Source organism: Ammodytes marinus (genome assembly GCF_949987685.1).
Source record: "Ammodytes marinus genome assembly, chromosome: 4".
Classification (NCBI taxonomy): domain Eukaryota; kingdom Metazoa; phylum Chordata; class Actinopteri; order Uranoscopiformes; family Ammodytidae; genus Ammodytes; species Ammodytes marinus.
Genome location: NC_137233.1, coordinates 30,822,253 through 30,838,140, shown reverse-complemented (window position 1 = coordinate 30,838,140; position 15,888 = coordinate 30,822,253). Strand labels below are relative to the sequence as shown.

Here is a 15,888-nt window from a genome sequence, read left to right as displayed (position 1 = left end):
TCATGGAAATTTTACTTTGAAAGGCAAAACACAGTTTTTTTAGCTTAAATGTGCTTATATCTTATTCCTTGTGTCTCCCTTCTTTACAGGATGAGTCAAATGGATGGCTCTTCTTAAATATGTGGTCACATTTCCAATTTCTTCCACGGTTTTCTAGAAACAAGGGGTTTTGCAACTTCCAAAATGCACAAATCACCCCACCTTCCCCTACATGAAATTAGAACAAATCGTTGTGACTTTACAGACTTTTCTCATTTCAAACTAGATTTAACAAATGCGTAATTGGTTGCACAATTGTGTCAGTATTTGTAAAGTGTTTTTAAATCGCAAAAATGACTTCTATTAATGATGACCAAATCATTTATTCATGCTTTTTAATTCTGTTATAAGCAAGTATACATTTTAGGTAGCCATTTTGTGTACAATCCTTTTTGATTGTGTTTATCCTCTCTATTTGGTAATACAATAACTTATGGCTTTCTAAAAAGCCATCAAGTCATCAGTTGTAAATGTTAATTCATTGTTACTATATGGATTTTGTGCTAGATAAGTAACATACAGTACAGCAAAATAAATGGTGCCTTATTAGAGTGGTAAGACTGTATTTTCTTGGAAGGAAGAAAGGGCAACAATTCCTTTTTAAAATTTATTTTTCTTATGTTTACGGAAATAAAATAGCAGAGAAGAAGAGTGACTAAGAAAGACACGAGAAAGGCCAAAATCTAATGAAAAGGTTGTTTCAGTTAAAGCTATATATACACTTCATATCAGCAGTGATATATGGACTGCATTTTATCCTGGTGGCGTCGTCAAATGTATCTCATTCATCTGCGATACACCCCAAACATGTTCAGTTGACTCTCTCTCACACAGTGCCCGAGCCGGACCCCAACACACCGAAGCCTGAAGGCCGTCAGATCATCCCGGTGAAAGGAGAGCCGCTGGGTGTGGTCAGTAACTGGCCCCCGGCCCTGCAGGCAGCGCTGGCACGTTGGGGGGCCACTCAGGGGAAAAGCCCTGCACTCACTGCTCTCGACATCACAGGCAAACCGCTCTACACACTGACTTACGGTGAGACACAGGGGCTGCTATTATACACTGAGGTCGGAAAGGATCCCCTGCGTTCCAATCCCCATACTTCCCTACTATTTAGTATGCCAAAAAAATATTTAGGATGTCCTAATACATGCATGTCAATTGCAGTATGCCAAAAATACCTAGACACCCCACTTACTCCAATAGCATTTTGAAGTATTCGTCTTTATTCTTGACATTTCTTGACATAATGAAAAAATAAATCGTCCTTATCTGATTTTTTTTTCTCTTCTGTGGCCCTAAAACTCGTCTGTACTTTAATATGTAGTGTAGGTAAAAGAAAAAGTATGTGATTTGGAACGCAGGGGATGTTTCGAATCAGTAGCGGTTCAGCTTTAAGATTTCATCTGAATAATAAAGAGATGTGTGAACTCTGTGACATGAGATTTTCTTGGCAGTGGTGAGACATACTGTATATCCTACCCTCCTCCTAACTCCCTCCTCCGCCCCTTCCACCTTCTGTCTGTCAGGGAAGCTGTGGAGTCGCAGTGTGAAGCTGGCCTACACCCTCCTCAACAAGCTGGGCCCCAAGAACGAGCAGATCCTCAAACCTGGAGACCGGGTGAGAGAGCCGACAAGGGATTACACACAAAGCTCAAATATACTGAAAAGTTGACATTCATTTTGTTCATAAGAATACAACATATTGCAGTATTTTGCCGGAAAAAATTTCTGTAGCCTTCCATTTTAAACCTGTATTTCTGCCAATTCTGCCCAAATATGGTGCCTTTGCGCCTGAACCCACCTGAACTCCAGAATGGTTGCTGACCTGTGAAATTATTATTTGTAGCCCTGATTTTGCGATAAGAAGAAACAAATGATTATATGATTTTCATCTCAACAACATGGTTTGCCAGGACATTTTATTCTACATTCATGGTGCCCATAGGATGACTTTGGTCAAAGCCTGACTTTACTTCATCACATCAACATTTCAATATTTCTATTACCTACAAAATGGCCGTCCCATCAGCCTCAGCCTCAATAGCTGTGGATGTAGACCTGGAGTCTTTATTGCTATAATCATTAAGAATTTAACATTTCACATCCACAAAGGCATATCATTCTTCTTTGTGATCTAAGGTGAAATGGTCCTAAATATGAAGTTCAATGTCTGTTTAGGTGGCGTTGGTTTTCCCCAACAGTGACCCTGGGATGTTCTGGGTGGCCTTCTACGGCTGCCTGCTGGCTGAAGTGATACCTGTGCCCATTGAAGTACCACTGTCTCGCAAGGTAAGACAATCCTTTGAGGAAAATGTGCCTTTTGTGAGTGCAGTATTTTTTTCTTTCGTTTTTTTCCCCTATGAATTGTGTTTTGTGTGGTGTTTTTTAGGATGCAGGCATCAGCCAGGTTGGATTTCTGCTGGGTAGCTGTGGTGTTGCTCTGGCTCTGACCAGTGAGATCTGTCTGAAGGGTTTACCCAAGACACCCACTGGGGAAATAATGCAGTATAAAGGTCAGTGAGCTCCTTTTGAAATGATTGAACTGTATATGATAGCTTCAGATTCATCTTGATAAACGAAAAAAAATCATATTATCGCTAAATCTATGTCGTCTGACAGTTTAAGTACGGCAGAGAGGATATGAAGATTATTTTTTTCTTTTATGAGTTTAGTGATACATTCATTTTTAAAGGTGCTCCGAGGAAATTTCACTTTGTCTTAATTCTTGCACCCCCTTTGGACAAAAGCGGTAGTGTTTTGACTACGCCAGCTGTTGTTCCTGGGCGAGCCTACCCAGACAAAGGCATTAAGAAAAAAACGATATAAAAATAGCATTCTTTGCACTTATGGTCTCGTTTGCTGTTACATGTCATTTATGATCATCAGAGGAATAATTAATTATTTAAAAGTTCCTCGTAGCACCTTTAATGTTCTTCCCCCTTGATTTTACCTAAATTTAATTCCACTGATGCTTTTCTCTGATAGGTTGGCCTCGACTAAAGTGGGTGGTGACGGACTCAAAATACCTGACCAAGCCTTCCAAAGACTGGCAGCCACACATCCCCACCGCCAACACTGACCCTGCATATATAGAGGTAACTCACCAGTGTGTCAGCTGCTGCTGGTATCATTACGTTACTGCTTTACCTATTGTATGTGAGATGTATTTGAAATGTGAGAACATTCAAACTCGACATTCCTGCATTCCTGACTGTGTAAGAGTTGGCACACAAGTATTGATACGTTTGTCTTGTATTTCCTCTCCGTGTAGTACAAGGCCAGTAAAGACGGCACAGTGGTGGGTGTTGCTGTGTCTAAAGTAGCCATGTTGACCCACTGCCAAGCACTGACCCAGGCATGCAACTACTGTGAGGGTGAGTAAAGCCCCCCAAGTGTCGCTGTCACCTCAAGATTTCTTCTTCAATGCGGTTGTTCAAAGTCTAAAGTCACTTCTGTCTTTCTTGACTTCTAAAGGGGAAACTTTGGTGAATGTCCTGGACTTTAAAAAGGACATAGGCCTGTGGCATGGAGTTCTCACGGTGAGTGTGTGTGTGTGTGTGTGTGTGGGGGGGGGGGTGTATGCATATGATTTTTGGCACGTGCAGATGCACACTTAGTTGTTAGAGGTCCCTTCGTTGTTTTCCCACCCACATAATGTCTGATTTTCTTCTGCTTATTTCTGTCATTGAGTTAATTAAAAAAGTACATTTAAAATGGCATTAAGTGACACAATTATCAGAGTGTATTACTAATCGGGTGTTGTCTGTTTCTAGGCTGTGATGAACAGGGTGCACACTATCAGCGTTCCCTATGCAGTAATGAAGGCCTGTCCTCTCTCTTGGGTACAAAGAGTGCACATCCACAAAGGTAACCCACACTGGCTCTCTCAGCTTGAGTCATAGCGTACAAAAGAGCTTAATGTAAAAACACGTCCCTCTCACTCTCTCTTTCAGCTCGTGTAGCTTTAGTGAAGTGTCGTGATCTCCACTGGGCCATGATGGCTCATCGCGAGCAGAGGGACACCAGTCTGGCTTCATTACGTATGCTGATTGTTGCTGACGGTGCTAACCCCTGTGAGTACTATGTGACCCACCACGTTAATAAAACTAGTTATTTTTCAAACCACACAATTAAGACGTAATGTGTTGACTGACTCCCTCCTATTTCTTGCCGTTCCAGGGTCGGTTTCTTCCTGTGATGCCTTCCTGAATGTGTTCCAGTCCCACGGGCTGAAACCTGAGGTCATCTGTCCCTGTGCCACCTCCCCTGAGGCCATGACAGTAGCTATACGCAGGTAGGCCACTGACCCATAATGGTCCTTCTTATTGTCAGTATACTCTATAAGACAAAAAGGAAAAAAACACATGAAATAGACAGAAACCCCTTCCTTCTTCCAAGTCTCTTGTCCCGCCTACCTCCCGTTGTTCCCTTTAACCCATCCTCAAAGCCTCCATTTAAATCCATGGTCCATGAGAGGGCACAATGGTTAATAAAAGCTGCTAAATGGGAAGCCTGACACATGCTTCACTCAAGTTTGTCTTGCATTGTTGCACTAGTCTAGCAGGACAGATGAAGGCGTACTCTGTTGTATGCTGAGGTATAGATGGGCGGGTGGGCAGATGGCCTACTGTAAGAACAGATGGAGTGGATGCAAATGTCTGTGTTTGATCGAAACTCTCTCTCCATTGCAGACCGGGAGTCCCTGGCACACCCCTCCCCGCCCGAGCCATCCTGTCCATGGGCGGCCTGAGCCACGGTGTCATCCGGGTCAACACGGAGGACAAGAACTCTGCACTGACTGTACAAGATGTGGGACACGTCATGCCTGGAGGTGAGAATGATAGACGCGTGGAAAGATAGAGGAGTTGATAGAAAAAGCTGGAAATGCTAATGACAGATATGAGCTGGTGAGAAAATCTAAAATACAAGATCTATAAGTGGACTGCCGGACCATTTTGTTAAATATTGATGTATTGGATGGATGTATGTATGGATAGATAGATAGATAGATAGATAGATAGATAGATAGATAGATAGATAGATAGATAGATAGATAGATAGATAGATAGATAGATAGATAGATAGATAGATAGATTGTTGGTGCATCTACTGTATATACTGTATGTCTGGCTTCTGAGCAAGCAAGATGTTAATGTGAACTAAATACACTTTGAAGTCATAAAGACGATGTTTTCTAAATGTTACCTTTTGTGTCTGTCCAGCTCTGATGTGCATTGTGAGGCCAGACGGGCCGCCTCAGTTGTGTAAAACGGACGAGATAGGAGAGATAATAGTCAACTCCCGCGCTGGAGGCAACATGTACTACGGCCTGCCTGGTGTCACCAAAAACACCTTTGAGGTCTGAAAGCAGGGTCAACACCCACAACCTGTCTGTACTGATACAATCTCATGAAAATAAGACATCTCTAATCAATTTCTCTTTTTTGGCATATTGTGCAGGTGATACCGGTTAATGCCAACGGAGTTCCCATTGGAGAGATTCCATTCGTGCGGTCGGGACTCTTGGGGTTTGTCGGCCCAGTAAGTAGGAGCGTTTCATTAACAGTTACAACATCCGTGGTAACTTGAGCCTTCCTTGCTAAACCTTCTTTCTCTCTATACAGAGCCGGCCCAAGCCTTCATGGGGCCCTAAGCGAAATATGATTAGGGGGCCCCTCTCCAATGTTAGTGCTGCTGAAACTATAGATCTTTGTTAAATATCATTCACACACCCAGTGTTTTCCGCTAGTGCCTCCACTGTGCGACTGTGTAAAAATATTAGACAGCCGAAATTCCGACCCTCCTAGGGGGGTCCGGGGTATGCCCCCCCGGGAGATTTTTTTAACCTTTTTAAAGTGAAATGCATGAATCTGGTGCACCTTGAGAGGGAAATTAAGAGGCTAAATCTGAGAAATTTTGTGTGAACAAATAATTTGGAGACACTGGGTCAGATGAATTAGAAGCTATTGAAGAAGGACACATGGATTTTCCATAAAAATATTAATATGAAATAAAATATTATGGAGGGTCCTCTGGGTTGGGCTTGGAGCTCTTTTTCTTTTACGGGACATATTTCTCTGTAATATAATGAATGCATTTAAATGCAGTGTGAGGAACGAAGCAGAAGAACTCTGTTGTCCAGCTACTGTATCTTTTTTTCCACAGACAAGGCTGAAATAGGCTTTAGACTATACACAGTGCATGGGCAACTGAGGGCAGCCCCATTTCCAATTGTTTTTAAATAAACTCAATACACACTGTGCATGGATGTGAACGTGACATGATCAGATAATTTCGGATTTCCTCCCAGATGAACTGATTACATTTTTAGGCTATTAATTATCTAGACCAAAACAATTTATTCCTTTTTTTTTGTATGATAACTCACATTTGCATAATATGATGTTAATATCAAACACAAAAACTAAAAAAAAAAAAAAAAAGGGGGGGGCCCCCCAGGCAGTCGGGGGCCCTAAGCGGCCGCTTAGTTCGCTTATGCCTCGGGCCGGCTCTGTCTCTATATATCACTGAATGGGTGTCTGAATCCTCCCAGTATAATGGCCCTGCTGTGTGCTCCCTGCTCTGTGTAGGGCAGTCTGATCTTTGTGGTGGGGAAGATCGAGGGTCTGCTGATGGTGAGCGGACGGAGACACAACGCTGACGACCTGGTGGCCACCGCTCTGGCCGTGGAGCCGGTGAAGACTGTGTACCGCGGGAGGTGAGCAGACAAACCAAATACTTCTATTATAGGTGCATCTAAAAAAGAAATGTAATATCAATGAAGTGAAGCTTTCATATATTCTAGATTCATTACATAGAGTGAAATTAATCTACAATACGCATTTCTTTCATAAGGTTGACATTTCTGTATGTTATGTCCTCTTTTGAATGGTTTTATGTAATATTAAAAAAAAAAATTAAGTTCAATTGTTGTTTTTTAAGGCCTGGCATTTCACATTGTGTAATGAATCTACAATAGATGGAAGTTTCCCTTTTTGAATAGACTTCTAAATTTTTTTGAGTTGCACCTGTGTACTGTGTCGAGGGAGGCAATGGTGAAGTGTGAATCACTGCTGACATCTGCTGGTAGAATGGAAGCACAGCAGGCCTGAAACAAACCATCAACGTACAAATTACATATTTCGTTGTGCATTTAAACTGCTTGTGTATAAAACGTCCAAATGTACATTCAACCCTAACCCTCTGTTTAATCTCTGATATATTTCTGTGTGTTCTTGTCTTGTGTGTGTGTCAGGATTTCTGTGTTTTCAGTCACAGTCTTCTATGATGAGAGAGTGGTGATCGTGGCGGAGCAGAGGCCGGATGCCAGCGAGGAGGACAGCTTCCAGTGGATGAGCCGAGTGCTTCAGGTAAATGGCCTTCTCGTCTTAGTAAATGAACACTACTTATTTTCTTTGTGGATACAAAACATTTGTTTTAAGTATAGTTTAAGTATTTTTAGATCATTCTCTGTCAGTCATCTACCTACACTGTGATGAAAATGATTATTATTAGGTGGGTGTGTGTGTGTGTGTGTGTGTGTGTGTGTGTGTGTGTGTGTGTGTGTGTGTGTGTGTGTGTGTGTGTGTGTGTGTGTCTGGGTGTGTGTGTGTGTGGTTCTTAATGTGAGAAAAAAAAATCCATGTTTGTTTTCATCTGTAGGCCATCGACAGCATCCATCAGGTTGGCCTGTACTGTCTGGCTCTGGTCCCTGCCAACACATTACCCAAAACCCCCCTGGGTGGAATCCATATCTCTGACGCCAAGCAGTTCTTCTTAGACGGCAACCTGCACCCCTGCAACATCCTAATGTGTCCCCATACGTGTGTCACCAACCTGCCCAAGCCCCGCCAGAAGCAGCCCGGTAGGTTTATGCATACATATATCTTGTGAAACAACAGGCTTGTGAAATGTGTATTAAGTGTATTAAGCTCTTCTCTGATGAGATGGTGTAAGGACTGACCATATCCTCTGAAAAGGTGAGTTTCTGTTTGTCAGTCAGGGTTATGGAGAGTTTAAAAATAAATAAAAGCCTGGTTATAATGAGTCAAGCAGAACTCTGAGTATGGGTATGTGATATCCATGCAGTGTTGGCCCCGGTGGTGGGAGAGTTCAGTTTGGCAAATATCATAAAACAACCCTATATATTACATACCATTCTATCCTTTTCCAGAAATATGGATATGCATATGGAGAAACACAAAATGGCCAATGAAACAAAATGAAATCACCTAGAAACTTGCATGTAACACAAACACTAAACACTCAAATAAACCGTTTGAAATAAATAAAAAAATGTACCTAAATGAAACTAAAGACTGCTGTGCCCCTGCTACATTGCAGACATTTCCACAATCTACATATTCATACTTAGTTTTGTCGGTAGGCCCTCTGTTTTGTGTTTTACCGCAACCTGTGTGGGGTGCTTCAAGGAGTTACAGTATTCTGAATGACAAGCATTGTTTCCTTCCACTCATATCTCTCTTTCTCTTTCAGTTGGCGTGGGTCCTGCGTCGGTGATGGTGGGCAACCTGGTGGCAGGGAAGAGGATCGCCCAGGCTGCAGGCAGGGACCTGGGCATGATCGACGACCAGGATCTCGTCCGCAAGGTTAGTGTGACCGGGAACGCCATTTACTCTCACATTTTAAACCAGCCACTAGCTCTGTATATACCTGATCACTTTTTATCGAACAACATTCCTGATTCCGAAAAAGAGCCTTATGCATGCGAACACATGACAGGGTATGCTCATGGTGTGTTTTTAATGATTAATAGCTGGGTTTGAAGACTTTTCACTGCCTCTGTAACAATGGCGAACGCTCACCCCAAGGTTTTATAGAAAAAAAAAATCTGGACTGTTGTCTCTTTCTGCTCTCCTCTCTTCTCTTGGATGTAGCTCTGTATGTGGCCCACTGTGATGGTAAGAATCATGGCCCCCCCCCCCCCCCCCCAGCCCTTCTCACATCTTCCCCACACCTGTGTTTATGCTCGTCATGCTTTTATCTATTGTATTGTGATTTTATTTTGTGTGCTTGGGTCAAAATGTGAAACATAGCATATTTGTTTCTCATTTTTGTTTGATCTGGCTTACAAGATATGCCCGCTCTGTAGCTATCTTTTGTTTTGTTTCTACAGCAGACATACCTTTTTTATTTCCTAAATTATTGCTCATCAGTTTAAGAGCTGGATTGGCTCTGAGTTTGTGGTATCATGCGCACTGGCAAGATTTCTTCTGCCACACAGCAGTCTCTGACCACCACTTTATTTCATTTTATTTAGATGTGTGTTAAATTAAGTTCTTCCATCAGCACAAAACTCCTCCCTGCATTAGCCATCCGCACTGTTGTGTTTTGTCGTAATGTACGCAGATTATAAGAACACCTTTCGACTGTAGATCGAAATTCTATTTTTCTTTTCATTTCAGCATCAGTATTTGTCCGAGGCTCTACACTGGAGGGCACAGACAGACCCAGACCATGTCCTCTTTGTTCTTCTTAACGCAAAGGTACGGAACTGATCACTCCACAAGGCAGAGAAATACAGTATATATACAGAGTGGAAAAAATTAAAGAGACCACTCCAAATATTCAGTGTCTCTTGTTTTTGCTATTTATAGGCATATGTTTGAGTAAGATGAACATTTTTATTTTATTCTATAAACTATTGACAACATTTCTACCAAATTCCCCCCAAAAAATATTGTCATCAAGAGCAATTCCATTAAGTTATGTTAAGATGAAGATTTAAGAAAAATCCAGACTGGTCTCTTAATTTTTTTCCGGAGCTATATATAAACAGTATACAGTATATGCTTTGAATGCACTGCAGAAGATGAGCATATGCATTAACAACCTTTTTAAACCATTCCTCCGTGTCCTTCAGGGCGTGTCAGTGGCGACGGCAACCTGCGTCCAGCTCCACAAGCGAGCGGAGAAGATAGCCGCGGCGCTCACTGAGAAAGGCAGCATCAACACTGGGGAGAACGTGGTGCTGCTGTACCCTCCTGGTGGGCCCTGCCTCTGGCTTCCTCTCTGCTTCTACATATCACTCCCAATTGAGATTCATTATTGTAGTTCTCTAGTTGTTTGATCTAACTTTGTCGTCCGTCTTTCCCTCTCAGGCATTGATTTGATAGCTGCCTTCTACGGCTGTCTCTACGCTGGATGTGTTCCCGTAAACGTCAGGCCTCCGCACCCTCAGAACCTGGCAGCCACACTGCCCACTGTGCGCATGATAATTGATGTGAGTGTTTGTGCCCCTTTTAGTATGCTCACTGGTTTGAGTGTACATACAATATGTTGTTGGTTCATCTCATCCTAATATCATATTATTATTAAGTGTGCCCTAGAGGTAGATATTATTATCAATAACCTGGAGACATTGGACTTTTGGAAATATTTAATGAATTAAAATGATCCATATCAAAAGGTTTTGCTCAAATTCAGTTGATGTGATTGTGGATTTTTTACTGTGTCAAAAACATAGTCGGTGTCGGCTTAAAAAATCCAGTAGTTTGATCATACGAAGGTAGATCATGTTTTGTGCTTGTGTTTATGTCTGCTTGCATCTGTTATGTCACTCGTATCATTTTCCGACTATTTGTAGCAGCTTCTCATTTCAAGTGAATGACTAATGCTTGTGTTTTGTAACCAGGTCAGTAAAGCTGCATGTATCCTCACCACTCAAAGTCTCATGAGGACGCTGCGCTCCAAAGAGGCTGCTGCCTCTGTCAACATTAAAACCTGGCCACCAATCATTGACACCGGTAAGACACTGAAAGATAGGCATTTCTTTAACAGTATTTACATTTTGACTGGTCATTGTAGGGAAAGCACCGATGTGACGTCAACAAGGACTCTGTTGCATTTAAGCGTCCCAGTAAACCCAACAGTTTAACAGATAGTCAGCATGCACAATACATGGGACCCTAAAACCAAAGCAGCTAAATGGAATTCAGCCACCTGCTTTTCCTACGGTGACATGTCAACATGTCCTCCAAAGAAAGGCTCATGCACAGCCAAAAGTACACTTACCTTAACCCACAAGCTGTGTTTGAAATACAAATGAGCGTTCTCATGAATTAAGATCACATGCATTGTTTACGGCAATTAAATTCATACAGTAAAGTTAAAGTAGGCCTAACAGTTGCGGGTGGTAATAATAATCATAATCACTTTATTTGTATAGCACCTTACATACAGCAAATGCATATGAAAGTGCTTTACAATTTCACATTAAGATATACATAAAATGGACATACAGTAGACATGATACAAAACAATGAAATTAAAAGATCAACTATATAGAAAGGCCTTTAAAAGCAAAATGAAAGCATCAGTTTATAAAAGAAAAGATCCATAAAAGATGAATCAGTTACACATAACAGAAGTCATTTACTAGCCTTCAGAGTGAGTGTAAAGTTAGCAGTGTGTTTAAGTGCACAGTTCTGTCAGGAATGCTGGCGTCACTAAGTGCAAACCCTTTTGCTGTGACAGAGTTTGCAGCATTAAGACAAACAGGAAGTGGGACATTTTCTCTGCAGTGCCTTCTCCCGTTATTGCCAAACCTTCTCAGTGTGTAGACCGGTTGTTTCCCTTTAGGATTCATATCGCTTTTTATATCTGTGTTGGTGGCGTGCTGTGTACGACTCCTCCCTAATAAGTTTCACGACCCATTTATGATTGAATTACTGATTCTAGTATGAGTATCTGAGAGAAATAATGGACAGTATAAGATGCATCTGGTAATGACTGATTTTTCGCTGTGTCATTATTGCTCAATATGATTTAATGTTGACTTTGTTGTCTCTGTGAAACGTGCACTGTTCTCTGTTTGCAGACGACCTGCCTCGCCGCCGGCCTCCACAGATCTATAAGCCGCCCACGGCAGAGATGATTGCTTATCTGGACTTCAGCGTGTCCACCACAGGCATGCTGACTGGGGTCAAGGTGAGACAGAGAGAGACCAAATAAATTGGCTCATGCTATTTCTTATACAGCTGCTGAGCTCCTTTGCATATTTCTCTCTTATTTTTTAAGTTTTTTACACATTAAAGTGGCCATAATCGATCATTTTTTATGATACCAGCATATCAAATGGACAATGTTTAAACAATGTTGACCACCGCAGTTGATCACAAACACATATCAAAATCAATTCTAATGTTATCATAACGGATAAAAAAAAAAAAGTGGTTGTTGGCATCAGTTGGAGAGATGTTGTTCTTTTTCTGTGTTCTTTTCTTGTACTGGTGTGTAATTGGTTTAGGATTATAGATGCATCATCATACTTATTTCCATAGCAGGAACAGCAGGAACATGTTTAACAGCCTAGTACATTAGAGACAATAACTAATACTCATAGTCGGACCTCATTTCTCAAACTCAGTTTTCACTATAAAAACAAAAGTCTGGAAAAACATTAACATTAACATTCAATCAAGCTGGACAGAAATGTGTCAGACCTATGCTCTTTGAAGTGGTTTAAGGGACGATGAGATATGGGCATCTTTGCAAAGCTGCTATTCTACTCAATTCTACTTTATTTTCAAAACATACAGAGAGTAATCCCCATATAGAAGTGCTAGAAGAGATACACTTACTGAATAAAATGCAACACAGCCACAAGCCATGTTGTATTGCAAGACGTGTTCTATTGTTGAATGTGGACATCAGAAGGTCAGTAGACCAGACAAGTAATTAGAAATCTTATTTGCAAAACCTCTGCTGGATAAGCAACACTGTCAGCATTTCATTTTCCTTTGACTCTCCAATGTTTCTCCTTGTTTGATCCAGATCTCTCATGCTGCCGTCAGTGCACTTTGTCGCTCTATAAAGCTGCAGTGTGAACTGTACTCCTCTCGCCAAATAGCCATCTGCATGGACCCTTACTGCGGCCTGGGCTTTGTCTTGTGGTGCCTCTCAAGGTACCATGACTCCCTACCTACATCACACACTTGCTCTGTACAACAGTTTTGGTCGCTACTGTGTAATTATCCTTCCATTCATCCACTTTTTTCTCCATTATGTCTTTTATTGTTTTTAGTGTGTACTCTGGTCACCAGTCCGTCCTGATTCCTCCCTTTGAGTTGGAGAGCTGCTTGTCTCTGTGGCTGAGCACGCTCAGTCAGTACCGTATCAGAGACACCTTCTGCTCTTACTCTGTCATGGAGCTGTGCACTAAAGGACTGGGTACCCAGACTGACTTACTCAAGGTGAGGTCGCCATTTATTGAAGAATCACGAACCATGGGAAAAAAAATCTATTTCAAGAATTCAATCTTTTTTGTGTGGGTGCGTTGTCAGGCCCGTGGTGTGAACCTGTCGTGTGTGCGGAGCTGTGTGGTGATAGCGGAGGAACGCCCTCGCCTCTCCCTCACACACTCCTTCTCCAAGCTGTTTAAGGATGTGGGGCTGTCATCCAGAGCGGTCAGCACTGCTTTCGGTTCAAGGGTTAACCTGGCAATCTGTCTGCAGGTACACCAACCGACCTAACCCTGTTTGACAAAAGGAGTACACTTTAAAAAAGACATAGACAGAACCAGTGTATGGACCTTGTGTTGTTGTTTGTTACAGGGCACCACTGGTCCTGATCCCTGTACGGTTTATGTGGACATGAAGTCCCTGCGCCATGACAGGTGAGAACACATTGGTTCATTTGAACCAAAGTCACAGGTTGAAACTAACATTGGAAAATGATTGAATTGTATTACGTCAGGCCTTCTGTGAAGTTTTATGAAGGTCTTAGCTGATATTCCAGAGGTCTGAATAGAATGGGTCTCCCGTGTGGATTGCAAGTTTTGATTATGTGTGTTTGAAAATGTCTAAAATGTCTAAAATCTCATATTACCTCAAGACTGAAGGTCATCTGTGTCTCTCCTTAATTGCAATAATTCAAAACTCCCACGTGCAATAGAATATCCATCAAATCGACGAGTTATTCTTATTTGGAACAAAAAAAGGTTTGCATGTTGTGTTTTTAATTGAACAACAGTATAACTCTGCTCCTGTTTGTGTTTCTTGCAGAGTGAGGCTGGTGGAGAGAGGAGCACCTCAGAGTCTTCCTCTGATGGAGTCTGGCAAGGTGAGATGCTCCACATATACATTCAGTTAATGAACTAATAAACCATATTGGCGCATGTTGACAGTGCATGACTTATTTGTTTTTGCCTACAGATATTGCCAGGTGTTCGGGTGATAATCGTTAATCCAGAGACCAGGGGTCCACTGGGTGATTCTCATCTAGGCGAGGTGAGAAGAAACCTTGAACATGGACGCTCACCTTTTGTGATGACGACATGAATAGTATCCTGACTGAGTAGAAAAAACTCTTTCAAGCCTTGTTCCTTCTGAAGGCCAGCAGGGACTCAGTGTGTGCTCCACTCTCTCTCTCTCTTAGATCTGGGTGAACAGCCCTCACAGTGCCAGTGGCTACTACACCATCTATGGGGAGGAGAGTCTTCAGGCCAACCACTTCAACACCAAGCTGAGTTTTGGGGACCCTCAGACCTTATGGGCCAGGACAGGATACTTGGGTTTTGTGAAGAGGACGGAGCTGTTGGATGCGAGTGGGGGTAAATAGGCCCTTGATGGAGCTAAAGTCTAGATTTAGTTAGTTAGTCTTGATGAGTTTCTTGTGAAGAAGATTGTAGATCATTACCACTTCAAGTGACGATTCAGTGAATCTCGATAAAAACTTGTTGTCAAGGGAGCGCCCATAGCTCAGTTGATAGGGCGTACCCCCCCCCCCCCCCGGGCCAAGGCCCCGCAGCGGACCCGGGTTCGAATCCTGCCCGGGTCAGTTCTCTGCATGTCCTCTCCTCTTTGCCCCATTTCAACACAGTCTCCCCAATATGTCTAATAAATTTAAAAAAATGCCCAAAAAATTATCTTAAAAAAAAAAAAAAAAAAAAAGCTTGTTGTCAAAATCATGTTTTGTCAGTGAATATCTCCTCACAATCTGCTACCTGTCTATACTGTGTGTGCACTGAAAAAAAAGTCTTAGTATAAAGCCAAGACTCTGTAAACTGGTATGTAAACAAAAGGTATATAAATAAGGGGGGGGAGTGGGGGGGGGGGCAACGTAGCTAACAACATGCCCGTTTGCAGAGCCTAGGCTGTAAATTAACACTGTTTTTTTTTTCTCCCAGCGCACACACAGTACGGACAGGTAGCGGATTGTGAGGAGATATTTACTGATTTTGATTTTTCTAAGCTTTCTACAGGATTGCTGACTCCAACATTAAAACAAGAAAAGAGTCCTGACTGCTGAAACAATTTCTTCTCCTTTTTCTGAATGTTCTGGATGATGTTGTGTGTGTGTGCTTGTGTACTCAGATCGGCATGACGCTCTCTTTGTGGTGGGCGCTCTGGATGAGACGCTGGAGCTGAGGGGGCTGCGCTATCACCCCATTGACATTGAAACCTCAGTGTCCCGGGCTCACCGCAGCATTGCTGAGAGGTGAGAATGTTCTCAATGTACATTACTCACCACCTGACACACACACACACACACACACACACACCACACACACACACACTTTATTTACGTTATTAGGAAGCCACACATTGACCTGTAATATCCATCACTAAAATTAAACCTGCAGCCCTGTTATTTATCTCACAACCATGAACCAGGTCTCTTTTATTTGACTGTGTAGAAACTGGAATTGAAATAACAACACGGTCTAGCTGAATAGTTTGCCCTTTGGGGAAATATTAGCTTTCTTGGCAAGAGCTGAGATGAGATGATTGTTACCACTCTCAAATGTCTTTGTGTTTATTATGAAGAAGATGGTTAGCCTAGCTTAGCACAAAGGCTGGAAACAGCCTAAACGAAGCTAGCCTGGCT

General features: G+C 42.2%; 1 protein-coding gene across 1 annotated transcript in view; it reads left to right on the top strand.

The window, feature by feature from the left end:
* dip2bb (disco-interacting protein 2 homolog Bb) overlaps positions 1–15,888 on the top strand; it is a 42,790-nt gene that overhangs the window by 23,286 nt on the left and 3,616 nt on the right. Inside the window, exons 8-37 of the mRNA XM_080026361.1 lie at positions 874–1,071; positions 1,566–1,657; positions 2,218–2,328; positions 2,429–2,552; positions 3,025–3,134; positions 3,311–3,413; positions 3,514–3,578; positions 3,813–3,906; positions 3,993–4,112; positions 4,219–4,333; positions 4,731–4,870; positions 5,262–5,398; positions 5,500–5,580; positions 6,630–6,757; positions 7,295–7,409; positions 7,702–7,903; positions 8,536–8,648; positions 9,465–9,545; positions 9,923–10,046; positions 10,161–10,282; positions 10,694–10,805; positions 11,879–11,988; positions 12,835–12,965; positions 13,085–13,253; positions 13,344–13,514; positions 13,614–13,675; positions 14,064–14,121; positions 14,214–14,288; positions 14,437–14,611; positions 15,375–15,498. Of these exons, the coding sequence (XP_079882487.1) occupies positions 874–1,071; positions 1,566–1,657; positions 2,218–2,328; positions 2,429–2,552; positions 3,025–3,134; positions 3,311–3,413; positions 3,514–3,578; positions 3,813–3,906; positions 3,993–4,112; positions 4,219–4,333; positions 4,731–4,870; positions 5,262–5,398; positions 5,500–5,580; positions 6,630–6,757; positions 7,295–7,409; positions 7,702–7,903; positions 8,536–8,648; positions 9,465–9,545; positions 9,923–10,046; positions 10,161–10,282; positions 10,694–10,805; positions 11,879–11,988; positions 12,835–12,965; positions 13,085–13,253; positions 13,344–13,514; positions 13,614–13,675; positions 14,064–14,121; positions 14,214–14,288; positions 14,437–14,611; positions 15,375–15,498 (3,562 nt within the window). The remainder of the gene's footprint in view (positions 1–873; positions 1,072–1,565; positions 1,658–2,217; positions 2,329–2,428; positions 2,553–3,024; positions 3,135–3,310; positions 3,414–3,513; positions 3,579–3,812; positions 3,907–3,992; positions 4,113–4,218; positions 4,334–4,730; positions 4,871–5,261; positions 5,399–5,499; positions 5,581–6,629; positions 6,758–7,294; positions 7,410–7,701; positions 7,904–8,535; positions 8,649–9,464; positions 9,546–9,922; positions 10,047–10,160; positions 10,283–10,693; positions 10,806–11,878; positions 11,989–12,834; positions 12,966–13,084; positions 13,254–13,343; positions 13,515–13,613; positions 13,676–14,063; positions 14,122–14,213; positions 14,289–14,436; positions 14,612–15,374; positions 15,499–15,888) is intronic.